Consider the following 15,389-nt stretch of genomic DNA (forward strand, 5'->3'; position numbering starts at 1 on the left):
AGTGGTGGATGGAGATAAGGTACTCAAATCTAGGAAGACCTTGCTGCATGGAACATGCTGCCAAGGAACCAAAGGGAGCAGAATAGGGAAGGAAGGAGGTATTAGAAGGGGAAAAAAAAAAAAAAAAGTGCTGGCCTGGAAAACTATTTAAAGTGTTTTCCATCCTTATCATGGAAAATGGATCTTAAAATATTTTGTGTCTGGAGTTCTGATAGACGATTTCCAGACTACGGCTGGATTTATCTAAATAAATGTTCAGAAACCTACCACCTGCAAGGAGGCAGAAGGGTAACCTGGAAGACAACACTCACCAGGAAAAGCCATGTTCAGGCTCATACTATCACAGCCGTTCCTATAGCTTCACACCTATGCAAATTATCTGCCAAAATGCATAAACAAATCTCTTCCACAACTTGGCATAAGAAGAATAGGCCTGAGCTGAAATGATAATTGAGTTTTAGAGACCCATCCATTTCCTGTCATCGTGCCATCTGTCTGCCTGGCAGAGTCCTGACAGTTTGCACTGGCAGCTTCGATTGCCAGAGCTCATGTATTAAGTTAGAGGTACCCAGTCGTCACACACGGCTTCTTAGGATTTTTCTACAGGCCTGGGATTCGAGAAGATTGACAGAACCGCAGGATACTACGGACTCCCAAAAGCATAATGTACTTTGAAATTTTTAAACTTTGTTTTTATTTTTTAATCAGAAATTACGGATTCATAAGCAACCTGCAGAGACTAACTCCATCAGGGACAGGAGACAGGCATACTTCTCGGGACTGACCACAGACACAGATTACAGATGCAGGTATATATACGCGTTAAGTATTTGCTATCAGCAGAGAAATAAATGAAAACTGCGGATGCCTTGTGAGGGCAGTACCCCCTGAGGCAGGCTCCAAGTTATTGCATTACTGTCATAACTACTCGCTCTGGAGTACCTTTGACTAAAAGCCAATATGACACCTAGCAACTCTGCTGATTCCCCTGAAATTACACAGATGATTAATGTTGTCCCTTAAGGTATGAAAGAAGGGATAAGGTTATTTATATTTCATTTATTTACACAGAGTGCAACTTCAGCTGTGGCACTGGATGATGCAGGAGTTGTCTGTAAGACTTCATGAAGTTATGCTGGTCCTCCGACGATGAACGTGGCTTTTTGCTAAGCAAAAACTAAGGGGTAGTTCCAGCAGGAGTTAATTCACATTAGGCAGAAGATAGGTAAACGCTCCTAATGGACCATTTACTGAGAAATATGTGGTGTTTCAAGGCACTGGAGTCCATCTTCCCTTTAGGCTGCCTGTGTAATAGATTGTGGACAAATTCAAGAGACACTACTACTGTGAGGAAAGGCACTCAGCAGGGAGGCTGCATAGGAGGCGACTTTGCTCTAGGCAAAGAGGCTGCTCTGTTAAACAGCTTTTATTCTTGTTCTGCTTTGTTCTTCCAGCAGAAATTAAAGTTTAGACATGTCACTGAATTCATTCAAATGGTAACAATTCCTAAAGGAAGGCTGGCATCCCTCAGCTGAATTAGACCTGCCATTAGAGGCTGAGTGAGGAACAGTTTTCCAGCCACACAAGAGACCCAGCCAGACAAACGGGTCAGTCCCTGGGATGCTCCGCGGATGCGGGGCACTCAGGTCCTCCTTGCTCCTGCTCTGAGGTACTTCCACAGCCCTGCTACCCTCCTGCTAACACCTGGCAGGATTAACCTCTGCTTCTCGTTCAGGAGTCGCTCTACTTCGCAACAAGTAATTAAGTGTTACTGGGAGAGAAAGACTGACTTCATCTTCCAGTTGCTGTGGCACTTGGCTGGTAGAAGCCCTTGGGTAAGTCTGTGCTCCCATAAATATGCAACTACTAAACGGCTTCAACAGAAGAGAGAGCTACCCAGAATAGTCAGCCTCTTGGCATTTAAAATACGCATATTGGATATGAGGCATCAGGATTCAAGCTCGTAGCCTGAGCTGGGATGCTCTGAACCTTTGAACCATTCCTACGGACCAAGTGCATGCTCTAATTCATGGACCACTGCAGATGGAGGGAATTTCTCAGTGTTCTTCCCAACTAGAGCTACTGCTCTGGAGCTGAGAAAGGTTTGATGAAATGAATTATATGAAGAGGTGAAAGTTTCATAAAAAACGGTGCCTGTCCATGAAAAGCTCCAGTTCAGCGTCCCTCCTCTCCACTCCCCAAACTACATTCCTACCACCACAGGACACTGAAATCCAAACCAAGCCAGAAGTGGGGCGCCATAAGAGTCTATCACAATGCACATTGCCTGTCATATTGCCCATCTCTGAAGATCTTGGTTTTAGCAAGACTAGAGTGAGACTCAGAAGTGTGGATGGGCTGTAAGGGTGTGAGAACAGCCTCACAGTTTGCCTGGTTTACATGTGTTTGTATCTGAGAGTTTTGCTGCTGCAAGAAAGGAGTGGGTGGTGTGCAAGCGTGTTCAGAAAGCATGTCTGGATGTAAAACGCCCGAGCTCGAGTTGATGAACGTTAAGTAAAATTGAGTTGGTGACTACCTGAGCTTCAGAAATTGCACTGACAGGATACACAATTACTGAGCAGTCTGGCTGGCAACTGAGCAGAGCTCTGAGCGCTGCTGTCTATATCCAGTGAGTACGCAAGTGCCTTTAATGCTTGTCTAACCCAGCAGCTCCACCTGCCCTGTAGATCGAAGTTCTCATTTGTTCATCAAAAAGACCTCCTGGGCTGTTTCCTTTCACTTTTCCACCAGTTCTAAATGCAGAGGTTCAAAAGATCTGTATATAAATTGACAGTAAAAGTGTACTGACCCTGTCCCCAAGAACAGGCACTACTTGGATGTGCGTGTAGGAAAGTGACACTGCAGTGACCATCTGGGATTCCCTCCCACTCTCCAACTACCAGCTACAATGGGATATTTTGAATTGGAAAGTACCTCCTGTAAATGGTATTTCATTACAAGCAGTATTTATTGGTCTCTAGTGGAGGGAAACTGCTAAATCTAGGAAAGCAGAGTAACTTTTAACTCCTCTGGCACCATCATTGAAGATGTGAGATAGTCCTGACTTTGTAGTCCAGATGCTTGTCTCAGTTTCAGAGGTGAGATCATTCCACAAACATTACCAAATTGCCACAGACCTCAAGCTTTCACTCACTTTATAAATATCAGTGGTTCTGAGGAAATCAATGGGCTTACTAATGTGTGTAATGTAAACAGCATTTGGTCTTTAAAAATAACAGTCCATTCCAAAATCTGGTGCATCCAGCCACCTTGCTTAAAGATTACAGAATAAGAACTGTAGAATGATCTAGGGTGGGAAGGAACTCTGGAGATCACCTACTCCAACCCTCATTAAAGCAGGGCCAACTGGTGGTCTTCTATGATGGAGTGACTGCATCAGTCGGCAAGGGAAGATCGACTGATGTCATCTACCTGGACTTCTCTAAGGCCTTTGACACAGTCCCACATGACATCCTGATCTCCAGATTGGAGACAGATGGACTTGGTGGGTGGACCATTCAGTGGATAAGGAGTTGGCTTGAAGGTCACACCCAGAGAGTGGTGGCCAATGGCTCCATGTCCAGGTGGAGGCTGGTGTCAAGTGGTGTCCCTCAGGGGTCTGTCCTGGGACCAGCGCTGTTTAATAGCTTCATCAATGACATAGTGGGATCGAGTGCTCTCTCAGCAAGTTTGCAGATGACACCAAGCTGAGTGGTGCAGTCAATACACCAGAAGGAAGGGGTGCCATCCAGAGGGACTGGAGAAGTGGGCCTATGAGAACCTCGTGAGGTTCAACAAGTCCAAGTGCAAGGTGCTGCACCTGGGTCGGGGCAATCCCAGACATGAGCACAGACTGGGAGAAAAACTCATGGAGAGCAACCCTGCAGAGAAGGACTTGGGGTTCTGCTGGACAAAAAGCTCGACATGAGCCAGCAGTGTGTGCTTGCAGCCCAGGAGGGCAACTGCTTCCTGGGCTGCATCAACAGAGGGGTGGGCAGCAGGGGAGGGAGGGGTCGTCCCCCTCTGCTCTGCCCATGTGAGACCCCACCTGGAGCCCTGCATCCAGGTCTGGGGCCCCCAGCACAAGAACTGGGTCCAGAGGAAGGCCACAAAGTTGATCAGAGGGCTAGAGAACCTCTGCTATGGAAAAATGCTGAGAGAGATGGGGATGTTCACCCTGGAGAAGAGAAGGTTCCAGGGTGACCTTATTGCAGCTTTTCAATACTTAAAGGGGGCTTATAAGAAGATGGAAAGCAACTTTTTGCTCAGGCAGATAATGACAGGATGAGGGGGAATGGTTTTAAACTAAGAGAGGGGAGATTTAGATTAGAGGTTAGGACGAAATTCTTCATTCAGAGTGCGGTAAGGCACTGGCACAGGTTGACCAGAGAAGCTGTGGATGCCCCATCCCTGGAGGTGTTCAAGACCAGGTTGGACGATGCCCTGGTCAACCTGATCTAGTGGGTGGCATCCCTGCCCATGGCAGGAGGGTTGGAAGTGGATAGTTTTTAAGGTCACTTCCAACCTGAGCCATTCAATGATTCTATGATCTTGCATCCAGTGCACCTTGTCCCATCTCCATGCACCCCTAAGAAGAGTCTGCCTCCACCTTCTCTACACCCTCACATGGGGTAGCTGGAGACAGCAGTATGATTCTCCCCTAAACCTTCTCTTCTTAGGGTTGAAAATCTCAGTTCTCCTTCTCCTTCTAGCAGTTGTCTCCTTCTCCTTCTGGTCAGTCCCCAGCCAGTGCGGTTGTACAGGGCTCTTCCTTCCCAGGTGAAGAACTTTGCATTTCCGTATATATTCTATATATATGTGTTTGTGTGTATTTGCCCACAATTTCTATTTCCAATTAGTACTCAGCTGACCCATCCAACTCCAGAATCTGCTAATACATATTTTTAAAAGTCCAGTAAGTAAGATAATGAAAATATAAATAATTTTTTCATTAGGACATAATCTAGTTTTACTTCTTCAGATTTAATACATTTTATTTCCATTTCCCTTTAAATGTAATTTTTGTGTATTTGTTCCTGAAGCAAAGAATTACAATATTTTTTCAGGAGCACATATTCCATAATTTGTGGCTAATTCTGTTAATTCTGGGCTTCATAGGATTCTCTGGGAAGGGCCCATGCAACAAAAACCTCTCAGTGCTAGCAGTTGCTAAGTGTTTTGATCAGTTGAATGATAGTCAAGGACGTTTGGCACCTTGCAAACCAGGAATTTTAAATCAGGAGGCTTTTATGAAAGCATGCAAACCTCAGTTGTCCTTTGCATTGTAAGTCAAAAAACCTAACCATTCAAAAACTGCCAATATTCACGTGCACAAAAGATAAAACAACAGTCTCTCCCCCGAAAAGATGGCTCTGTGCTTCCAAAATTATGTTACAGCTTCTAAGGCTACATCTGTTCTAGGAGCTAAAACAGACCGGGTCCCGTTCTCTGGCCCTAGGACAAGTGTCACAGACCAGTGTGAGTCCGTACGGGTAAATTCCCATCCTCCAAAAAACAAGGTGGCCATCAGGCTGCCCCACATGTGCCTCACATGGGGGGGAGCAGAGACTTTGCCCCCCCTGTGCTGTGCCCTGCTACACACACAGCCAACACGGGACAGTGTGGGGCAAAATCCCACATGCGCACCTGATGCGAATCCCCGAACCTGATTTGGATATGCTGCTTTGTGTTTCCCTTGGTAGCATGGAGAAATGAGGAGCAGCACTAGGAAACATCTCGTTTGCTTACCCCCTGTTATTGTTACTTTGCTGGTTTTCATGAAAAAGTCTGGAGTGGTTCAGAAGACACAGCGGAAAGCCCCATTTGGGTTTACCCCCGAACACCACGAATACACGGGTGCTCCCCAGAACACCGGCTTCATTTAGGTTTTCTCCCCCAGCTCTCTGAAAGTCCCACAAGTGTCATTGCCACCGTCTCCTAATACCGATGCAGCCCCTGCCGATGCAGGCTGTGAGCTCCTACCTGCTTGTCCCTGCCACGTGCCTGCGCCCGGGGATGGCCAGCTCCTGCCCCAAACCTCTCCGGACCCATTACCCTGGGACCCTCCGGAGAAGGAGGAGGCACAGCCCTACCTGAATGCAGCCCCAGGCCGGCAGGCAGGAGCTGGCTGGCATCCCTGCATGGAGCTAGTGCGCTGGGAAAGCTGCTCGGTGGGCTTAAATCCTGCCTGCTACTATGAGGCCCTGAATCCCTCTTATCACGGGCAGCACGAGAAAAAAAAAAAAAAAAACAGGTGAAATGCTCAAACGGCGCTTCCTAACAATATCGAAAAGAGAGATTGTTGCTAATGAAAGGCCTGCCGATTGCTCACAAGTTGGGAAATGTCAGAGCAGAAGTTCTCCAAGAAATAATCCCCCGCCACGTCTCCCCCTCACCCCAAATAAAGCAGGGTCGCCGGCCGGCTTGCTCGCTGCAAGCCCAGGCGAGCCGCCACATCCTCACGCCACCCGAGAAGCCCCCCCAGGTCCAATTCTGCACGGATGCTAACTTTGTGCCCTTCTTCCATCCTACGGGGGGCCAACGCCACCCCCGGCATCCCCAGCGGGGACAAAGCCGGGCACGGCACATCTCCCCTCTCCTCTCCTCCTGTTCCGAGCGGGATATAAATAATAAAAAAAAAAAAAAAACAAACACAACCGCTCCCCCAAAATGACTAAGCACCAAAACGCTCCGCACCCGCGCGAGGAGGTGAGGGGGGGACTCACCTGCCCCGGCCCCTCGGTAGGGGCAGCAGCTCCTCCGCACGGGCTCCGCCGCCGCCGCCCCTTGGCTGCCTCCAGCGCCGCCCCGCTCCGCTCCGCGCCGCCCCGCCGGAGCGCCGGGGGGAGCCGCGCAGCTCCCCGCGCCCGCGGAGCCGCCTCCCGCCGCCGCCGGGGACGGAGAGGGCCGGGGGCTGCCGCCGGTGCTTGGTTGCCGCCGCGAGGTTCTTCCTCCCCGGGGATGAAGGCTCCGGTGGGGAGCCCCGCGGAGTGGGTGGCCCCCGGGGATCCGCGCCCGCGGTAGTACCGCGGCTCCCAGCGCCGGGACCGGGGGACGGTATGGAGAGGACGCTCAACGTCAGTTGTTTCTTCGCCGCCGCCGCGATGCACGATGCTGGCAACCGGAGCGGGTCGCCCGGCGGTGCGGATGGCGGCAGGACGCAGCTCTCCGTCTTCAGCGTGTTGGTCCTCACGCTCCTGGCCATGCTGGTGGTGGCCACTTTCCTCTGGAACGGGTTGGTGCTGGCCACCATCCTCCGCGTGCGCACGTTTCACCGGGTGCCCCACAACCTGGTGGCCTCCATGGCCATCTCCGACGTGATGGTGGCGGCCCTCGTCATGCCCCTGAGCCTGGTGCACGAGTTGTCCGGGCGGCGGTGGCGGCTGGGCCGCTCCTTGTGTCAGGTGTGGATCTCCTTCGACGTCCTGTGCTGCACCGCCAGCATCTGGAACGTCACGGCCATCGCCCTGGACCGCTACTGGTCCATCACTCGCCACCTGGAGTACACGCTGCGCACCCGGCGCCGCATCTCCAACATCATGATTGCCCTCACCTGGGTGCTCTCCGCCTTCATCTCCTTGGCCCCGCTGCTCTTCGGCTGGGGAGAGACTTACTCGGAGGACAGCGAGGAGTGCCAGGTCAGCCAGGAGCCTTCCTACACCATCTTCTCCACGTTTGGCGCCTTCTACCTGCCCCTGTGCGTGGTGCTTTTTGTGTACTGGAAAATCTACAAGGCAGCCAAGTTTCGCATCGGGTCTAGGAAGAACAACTCCATCACCCCCGTTACACCGGGAGCCCTGGAGGTAGGTCACCGTGCTTGCCTTTTGCTTTGGGAACTTCTGGGAGCAGCTGAGCTGCCGAGCCCCTGGGCGAAACTTACACCTCAGGTGGGCAAGCAAACAGCATCCCTCCAAAGCCCCGTGAAGCCTGAAGGCTTTCAAGGGAAAGTTGACTTCAGAGCTTGCAAGCCCAGGCTTCTGACTGCCACATTCCCAGCTGGGAGCACGCAAGGAGTGGCCAAAGCAACTTTGGGCCAGACGGAGAGCCTTGGCCACACATGGGTGCGCGGCGACTGACAGAGGTTCCCCCACAAAATGAGGGATTGGTGCTTGCGAGCGGGAGCAAGGGGTCACCGTTCCCCCCTTGGCGAGGTGTGCAGGGGTGTGAATGAGTGGGATCCCCTCGAAACTGAGGAAGGAAACCCGGCAAGCAGCTGTGGGGTTGGGGAGGTTGTGAATCTACCCGCACAGAAGACACACGCAAAGCATCCTTGCAAATCCTGCCTGGGTTGTGCTAGTTCAGCCCAAGCACAGTCACTGCATCCCGGAAAGATTTCTTGGGGGGAAGAAGGGAATCTGTTCTAATTGTCTTGCCTCTCCTGTTAAGGACTCTTTAACTCAATGCATTCAGAGTAAGAAAGGGGACTTGTGTGCGTGGAATGTGGGTGTGCGCCTGTTTTACTGATCTGATCCTAAAAGGGGAAGAAATCTTTGTGTGGTGCTGCACTTATTTCCCCTGGGGCTTTAGTTTTGGGTCTGCGTTGCCCGGAAGAGGGTCATACCGTGACGTAGATGGCCCGCGTTGCCCCGGGAGCGCTGGCCGTCGCTTGCACAGTCTGGTTGCGTACCCGCTGTGTGGGATCGGCTGCCCGAGGCACATATGGCTCAACTTGTGTTTGTGTTTGGCAGGTGAAAGAAGCCGCCCAGCAGCCACAGATGGTCTTCACTGTCCGGCATGCCACTGTTACATTCCAGACGGACGGAGACACATGGAGAGAGCAGAAGGAAAGGAAAGCTGCCCTCATGGTGGGCATCCTTATCGGGGTCTTCGTGCTCTGCTGGATCCCCTTCTTCATCACAGAGCTCATCAACCCGCTCTGCTCGTGTGACATCCCACCCATTTGGAAGAGTATTTTTCTATGGCTAGGCTATTCAAATTCCTTTTTTAATCCACTCATCTACACTGCTTTCAACAAAAACTACAACAATGCCTTCAGGAACCTGTTCTTTAGACAGCACTGAGCAAGAGAAAGCTTTCCTGCTGCCCCAGGGGGCTGTTCTCAGCTCTCGATGAAACCAACCGAACTCGAGGGAGTTGAAAGCCACAGATACTGAGGTGATGCTAAAGACGCATCCCCACGGGTCATACGTCCCGGTTCCTACGCAGACTCTATCCCAGCTTCTAAGGCAGTTGCTATTTTTCTTGAAACAGCATATGAGGGTTTCTCTGGCCAGCAGCGAAGCATTCTTCCTCCAGTGCCCCACCGCTCCCTTGCCTTCGCAGTGATGTTTTTGGGACTGTGTGGTGGCAGTAACGGTGCACAGCAGCCTTCTGGCAAAAGGTCACATCTGAAACTCTGGTTTCAGCTCCTGCCTGGTCTCTCGGAGCATTAATCAGCTTTGTCCCATGTGCACAGCTGGGACCGCTTCATGTCAGGAGGTTTTGGGATTATGTGTGAAGCTCGATGTTTATGGCGCAGTCAAACAGATCGCTTTTCTTGTCTTTCACTGGTAGAGATTGTTACGTGTCTGTATTTGAGGAATAAAGGTCCTCAGTAAGGGTTAAAAGCAGACTCCCAAGTACAAAGCCCTTTCTCACATGCTTTATCAACAACAGATTGTGCTATTTGCTATCGGATTCCATGTAGCAAGGGTTTTTGTTTGTTTGTTTGTTTTTGTTTTTAATATATTTATTGTGAAGGCTTAACGCACAGTATACACTTGAATGAGAAAGAATGCCTGGGAAATCCACCCCTCATTCTCTGACTGCTACTTGTGAGCATCTGTCTCAGACCTTTACTTTCCAAAACACCATGTGTTCCTGGCCTGTAAATGTTAAACGTTGTGTCTATGTTTGCCATTCTAAATCACAGATGTATTTTGAGCGGCTGTGGGGCAGGTTTCCTGTAGTTGCAGGGGATGCAAGGAGTGTATTTCATATTTTGTGTCAATGAGGAGCTGCATTTTGCTGCTTATGGGTGTGATTCAGGTCTTCCTGAAGTCAAAGCAAAGACCCCACTTAATTTCCTCGAGCACTGGACTGCAGAAAAGGGGCAGTTAATGATGGGCAGTGTTTCATTCTAGATGCAAAACCAATCCATAGATGTGCTCCTCCACGAGGACCACACTTAAGCGATTCTTCTTTTGCCCATCCCTCCTCATCCTCCCCCCCTAAAGCTTCTGTCCTGCCTGTTGGCTATTGCTCTGTGGCCTCCCTGCCTTTCCGTGTTGCCAACATAATTACAGTTGTTGACATTTCACTCCTAGAATTAGAATTATGCACTTTATTCTGTGCTGGGGGAAGACTGACAGGCCTTGAGATAAATAAAAGCATTAGTTTTACCTATCACCTCTTAGGGGGCAGCCTCTGAAATCAGATTGGAACTGAAATGGTGGAGGAAAAGACAAGATGGGAATCAGAAAGACATGATTTCATGTCAGATACCTCAAGAAGAAGAGATAAAAGGGAAGCATGTCTATAAATCATGGAAAAACTCCCTGGTGGCGGATAGGATTAGTTCCTATCCTTAGTAGATCATGAGACATCAGAAGATAAAATTGTCACTGGTCCTTTAAAACCGGTCAAAAATCTGGTAGAGTTGGTAAAAAAAAGACCTTTTTCTTTTGTAATCTTGAGACAGGTGAAAATGGAAGCAGAGCTCAAGGTGCTATCAAGCCTTGCAGTTCTTTCAGGACCAGTTAGACAAACATCCATCAGGAGTGACACAGACGTAGCTGATCCTGCCTCGAGGCAAGAGGAGAGACAAGAAGGCCCTTGAGATCTTTTTCAACACTATTTTATAAAAGTCTGTTAGAAATATTAGGTAAAATCCTACCCTCACTGAAGGCAATGGACAAATTCTCAGGGACTTCAAGTAAATCAGAATATTATCCAACATGCTTTGTTGTGTAAGAGCATAGTCTTAATTCATGAAGATGGGTGGGATGGGAGCAACCTTCTAATTTTGCCAAAACAGAGTCTCTGATCTGCACTAACCACGGGCAAACCTCCCTACAGCTAGTAAAGAGTATTTAATTTCTTCATTACATTAAGTATTATCTCTGACATATCAAACATTGTGACAAACCCTTGAGCAAATTTCTTTTAGTGGGGTTATAAAGGTTGCACTGCTTTCTCTGGACAGCTCATCACCAACGCAAAGTTGTACTTTTGGGGAACTTGACTGCTGTTGTCATGTGAAGGGTTATTCAGCCAAAAATGAGTTGGAAAAAAAGCTTCCCTCTCCAGCCAGACCCTCAGCTCAGCTCGGTAGTAGAAGCTACGTGATAGTTTTCAGCTAGGCCTGAAAGCAGAAAATGGACTATTTATTTCATCTGAACTACATGGCTCTGAAATACAACCCATGCACTTTTAAAAACTGTCGTGCTTTTAAGCATGCAAGATCTTCTTGAGGTCTGAAATGGAAGAAATAACTTTTGAGCTAGAGTTGGGTAAAAATTTCTCCCAATGTATTACGCTAAATGATCAGGCAACTCTTCATCTATGCCATTGGTATCTTCCCTTTTTAATTGTTAGGCACCATGGCAACAATTTCAACACATAAGCGTGGATTAATCGCGACACTGGACTTTAGCCCACTGTTTAACACACAGTGCCATGTCTACACAACCCCATTTCAGGCCGGGCTGTGTCCCTTCCCATTTCTATTTGCTGTTGGATGAGTACTGCAGATTCTCGATGATTCCTGCAGTTCTATGTCATGTGGTATCCTTGAACAGGACGTAGAATAAACTGCATGCTAACTTAGTATCTCGTGTAAGTAGACAAAACTCAAACTGAAACCAATGGGAAAGACGCCTACTGTTGCTGTGGCTTGCTGTCTGGGATGAAGCTCCGTCTCATTACAACCTGTGTTTATTCATGCTATGCCTTAAGCAGTGACAGGGAGACAGGAGAGGATTATAAAATGACACTAAATATTTCTAATTTGTCTATAGTCGTGGATAGTCCAATATCCTGGCACAAATTACATCCACATCTATTTGACAACCCACATCCCATACAATCCGTACTGATCTTCCACAAATAACAGCTTCCAGCTGCTCTTAAGTTTTGTTCCTTTGATTCTGCACATAATTAGCAGCTCCATTACAGGCCGATTCCTACAGCTCTTGCTTGAGGCTTAAGACCATTGGCTTTTCTTCTAAATACCACTCCTGCAATGTAATGTGATCACACAGGAAAAATATCAGTATTCTGGAGACCGTGCTGAAGATTTGCATCAAAACGTGCAGCTATGATCAGAGCATATGAAGGGGCATAAAGAAACCTTGACTTCTGCTCCTGGCTCTGAGGCTTTTTACAAAGCTCTCCCTATTCAAACACATATGCCGAGTGGGCTCCCAGAGACCCAGATCATGTTTGAAGACATGCAGCCCCAGCTTCAAAGGATGTGTCTTGTACCTCCTTGTTCCCGTTTATAAAACAGAGTCAGTGGTGTGAAGAGATCTACCTCACAGAGGCTTTGTGAGGCTTAATTAGTAAATGTTTATCGTGTACGGGGAAGGTGGAACACTCTGGTTTGAATGCTGAGCCGCATTATAAATTGGGCTCCTATTTAATTTCTCAGAAGAACATTATTACCCATTATTATTGAATTTCCTATGCAATTTCATGGCTATATAATACTTCCAGAAAAGATTTAACTAACCTTCTTCCACTTACAATTAATTTATTTCCCTCTCAATGCTCTGACAGTTCGATGAACAGCTGTATGGCAGCACGAAAGCTGGAGAAACCGCAGTGCGAGCTGCCTGCTGAATGTCTCCTCGCAACGCTGAATGCATTTGGTCAAGGTTCAAGGAGCAGCAGCTCTCAAGGCGGCTTGCTACCCCCTTTCCTGTATTTTTTTAGGGAGAGGAAAAGGTCATAAAAGCATGCCCTCGGATTAAATGACAGGTGGGCTGAACGCCTTCCCCCTCCACCCCGTACTGCTGACCTTTCTTCTCGATGCAGGCAGGTCAAATGGGTGGCTCCAGGACAGCCAGAGGTGGGCCACACGTGCCTTCACCTTCCCTTAATTTACCCAGCTTTTTCCTAAAATTTTGCACTGACGTGGCCTTTAAGCTGTCAGTGGCAGCTGCAAGAGGTGGTTTCGTGGAGGTAAAGTTGTGGACAATTAAGGGAATTTCATCTGACAAAGGTAATTAATGGCTATTAGTTCCAGCGATCGCTGCGGTGAGGTACAACTGACAAAGTGTCATAGTGATTTCTGTAAAGGAGTGATTTCGGTTGCTTTGCCCACGACGGGCACAGCACCCTCGTTCACTTGGATCCCTCCCTGCACCCACAAACTGGGACGGCAGCAGACACAAGGGGAACACAGCGACGGTGTCATTAGTGCCCCATGGGGGAGCACTGGGGTGAAATGCCTCTATCAAAATCTGCATCCCTGGCTGAACGTCACCAAACTGCCAGCATATCCCTTGGCTTTAAAAGAGGTGGGCAAAGAGCTCTTTAAATCACCGTTATTTTCCATATCACCTGAGATAAGTTGCAGAAGGCTGGACGAGACCTGAAGTTGTGCCAGTATTTAGAAAGGAGAAACTGAGTATTCATAAGGCTAATACTGTTACTGATTTACAGCTTGAAACCGATCCTTGGCAAAAACGTGGAACAGCTGATAAAGGACTCAATGAATCAAAAATTACAGGAAATAAATATGATTAAAACAAATCTTATTGATGTCTGCCTTTGATTGCAGCACACGGTTCATTGCGAATGGCGATACAAAGTATTCATTGCTCGGGAACGAATCTGGCTCGACAGCACAACGCTGCTATGAAAAAGTGAAGGAGAAATCAATGTGGGGTTCAAACTCCCCGATATTTGCTAATGATTCTCGGACTGGAAAAGGTGTAAATGCAGCCAGTGGAGTCACTCGCATGGGGAAATGAGGGTGCAAGCCCGTGAGGGGCACTTTAGCACAATGCAATGGAAGGGGTGGCACTGTCCCTTCGGACGGGGCTGTGGCAGGGTGCAGCAGGAGCTGAGCACGTGGCACAATTCGGCACGGTGGCAACAAACAGGAGCTTATTGTCTGTGCGTGGGCTGTGTCCAAGCATGGATTTTAAGCTGGTCACGGGAGGAGAGGCTGCAGTTCGGTTTCGTTGCATTTCGCTGTTTCTCCTCCTTCACGCATGCAGCTGAGCAGCCAGCCTGAGCCTTGCAGCTCTCTCCGCAGTGTAATTTCTCATGCTGGGCAAGTCAAATACTTCCCCTAATCACCCTGAAAAGCAAGACAGGTGGGGCCTTTCTCCAGACCCCCTGGGCACAGCCGATGTTCCTCAGCCTAACCAGCATCTTCATCAGTGGGAGCAATACCTCCTGCAATGCCGAGCGCCCACTGGGGCTGGCACCGTGCAGGGCTGGGTGCAGCTCCCAGGGCTTTGCACCCTGGAGCAGGCTCCGTCCCATCACTGCAACAAAAATGGGGAAGGTGGAAAATAAGAGCTATCCCCTCGCCGTGGGCTTCTGCTGAGCCATTTCTGACAAACTGGTCCTGAACCCTGCATCCAGCAGCGCTCCCTGGGAAAGCAAACCTGGCCAGGCTGCCGCTGCGGTGGGGCTGCTCATCTGTGCAGGAATGCAGAAGGAAGGAGAAAAAAAAAATTCCCCTTCTCTCCACAACCCTAATTTGCAGGAAGAAAAATCCCCAGCCCCAGCACTCTGTTGGAGATGAAGCGTTTGCTGCATTACTGGAGCATCCACCCTGCCCGGTCCGATCCCCTTCCCACGCTGCTGGCTGCCGAAGGTGGAAATCCCTGAGTAATTCAAGGCTATCTGCTGCTGGCCACATCCCCAGGTTTGTGCAAGCTCTGGCCTGCAATGCTGCATTTTTCGTCATTCCAGCAGCAACCTGAGGTCAGCGCGTCTTCCTTGGGCCCTGAATTGTGGTCGCACCTCAGGCTGCTGGCACGGAAGACGGCACTCTCTAAAAAACAGCATCTCTACTTGCCAGACTTCCCCTGCTCTTTGGGATTGGGGTGCCAAACCGGCAGCTGGGGTGCACGAAACCGGAGGCATCTGCTTGCCTGAGCCGCTGGGACCCAGCGCCTGAACCAGCCAGCTGCTGCCAGGCACCGGCACCGATCCCCCATGGAAAGTAGGCAGCCCGCGTCCCCACTGAGGTCGGCGTGCAGGGAAAGAGGCAAGAAGATGTCACAGGAGGACAGGGGCTGCAGATGATGTAACGGCTGCACAGCATCAGGAGCCATGTGAAAGTGGCACGTTTTTAAACCTCTTGTGTTCCAAAATAATTATAAACATGCTGTTCCCGTTTTGAGGGAAGGGAAGGGAAGGGAAGGGAAGGGAAGGGAAGGGAAGGGAAGGGAAGGGAAGGGAAGGGAAGGGAAGGGAAGGGAAGGGAA

General features: G+C 49.3%; 1 protein-coding gene across 1 annotated transcript; it reads left to right on the forward strand.

Annotated features, from left to right (window-relative positions):
* The first annotated feature begins 6,817 nt into the window (after window positions 1–6,817).
* HTR5A (5-hydroxytryptamine receptor 5A) lies at window positions 6,818–14,206 on the forward strand. Its single transcript, XM_013185734.3, has 2 exons — window positions 6,818–7,802; window positions 8,688–14,206. Exons 1-2 carry the CDS (start codon window positions 7,059–7,061, stop codon window positions 9,018–9,020), a joined length of 1,077 nt encoding a protein of 358 aa, XP_013041188.2. The 5' UTR covers window positions 6,818–7,058; the 3' UTR covers window positions 9,021–14,206.
* Window positions 14,207–15,389: the final 1,183 nt, after the last annotated feature.

Source organism: Anser cygnoides, chromosome 2 (assembly GCF_040182565.1).
Source record: "Anser cygnoides isolate HZ-2024a breed goose chromosome 2, Taihu_goose_T2T_genome, whole genome shotgun sequence".
Lineage (NCBI taxonomy): Eukaryota > Metazoa > Chordata > Aves > Anseriformes > Anatidae > Anser > Anser cygnoides.

Bases quoted from the DNA above. Each gene is read 5' to 3' on its own strand.
- HTR5A (XM_013185734.3), top strand. From the start codon at position 7,059: ATGGAGAGGACGCTCAACGTCAGTTGTTTCTTCGCCGCCGCCGCGATG. The intron at 7,803-8,687 runs GTAGGTCACCGT...TGTGTTTGGCAG, and splicing joins TTACACCGGGAGCCCTGGAG to GTGAAAGAAGCCGCCCAGCA.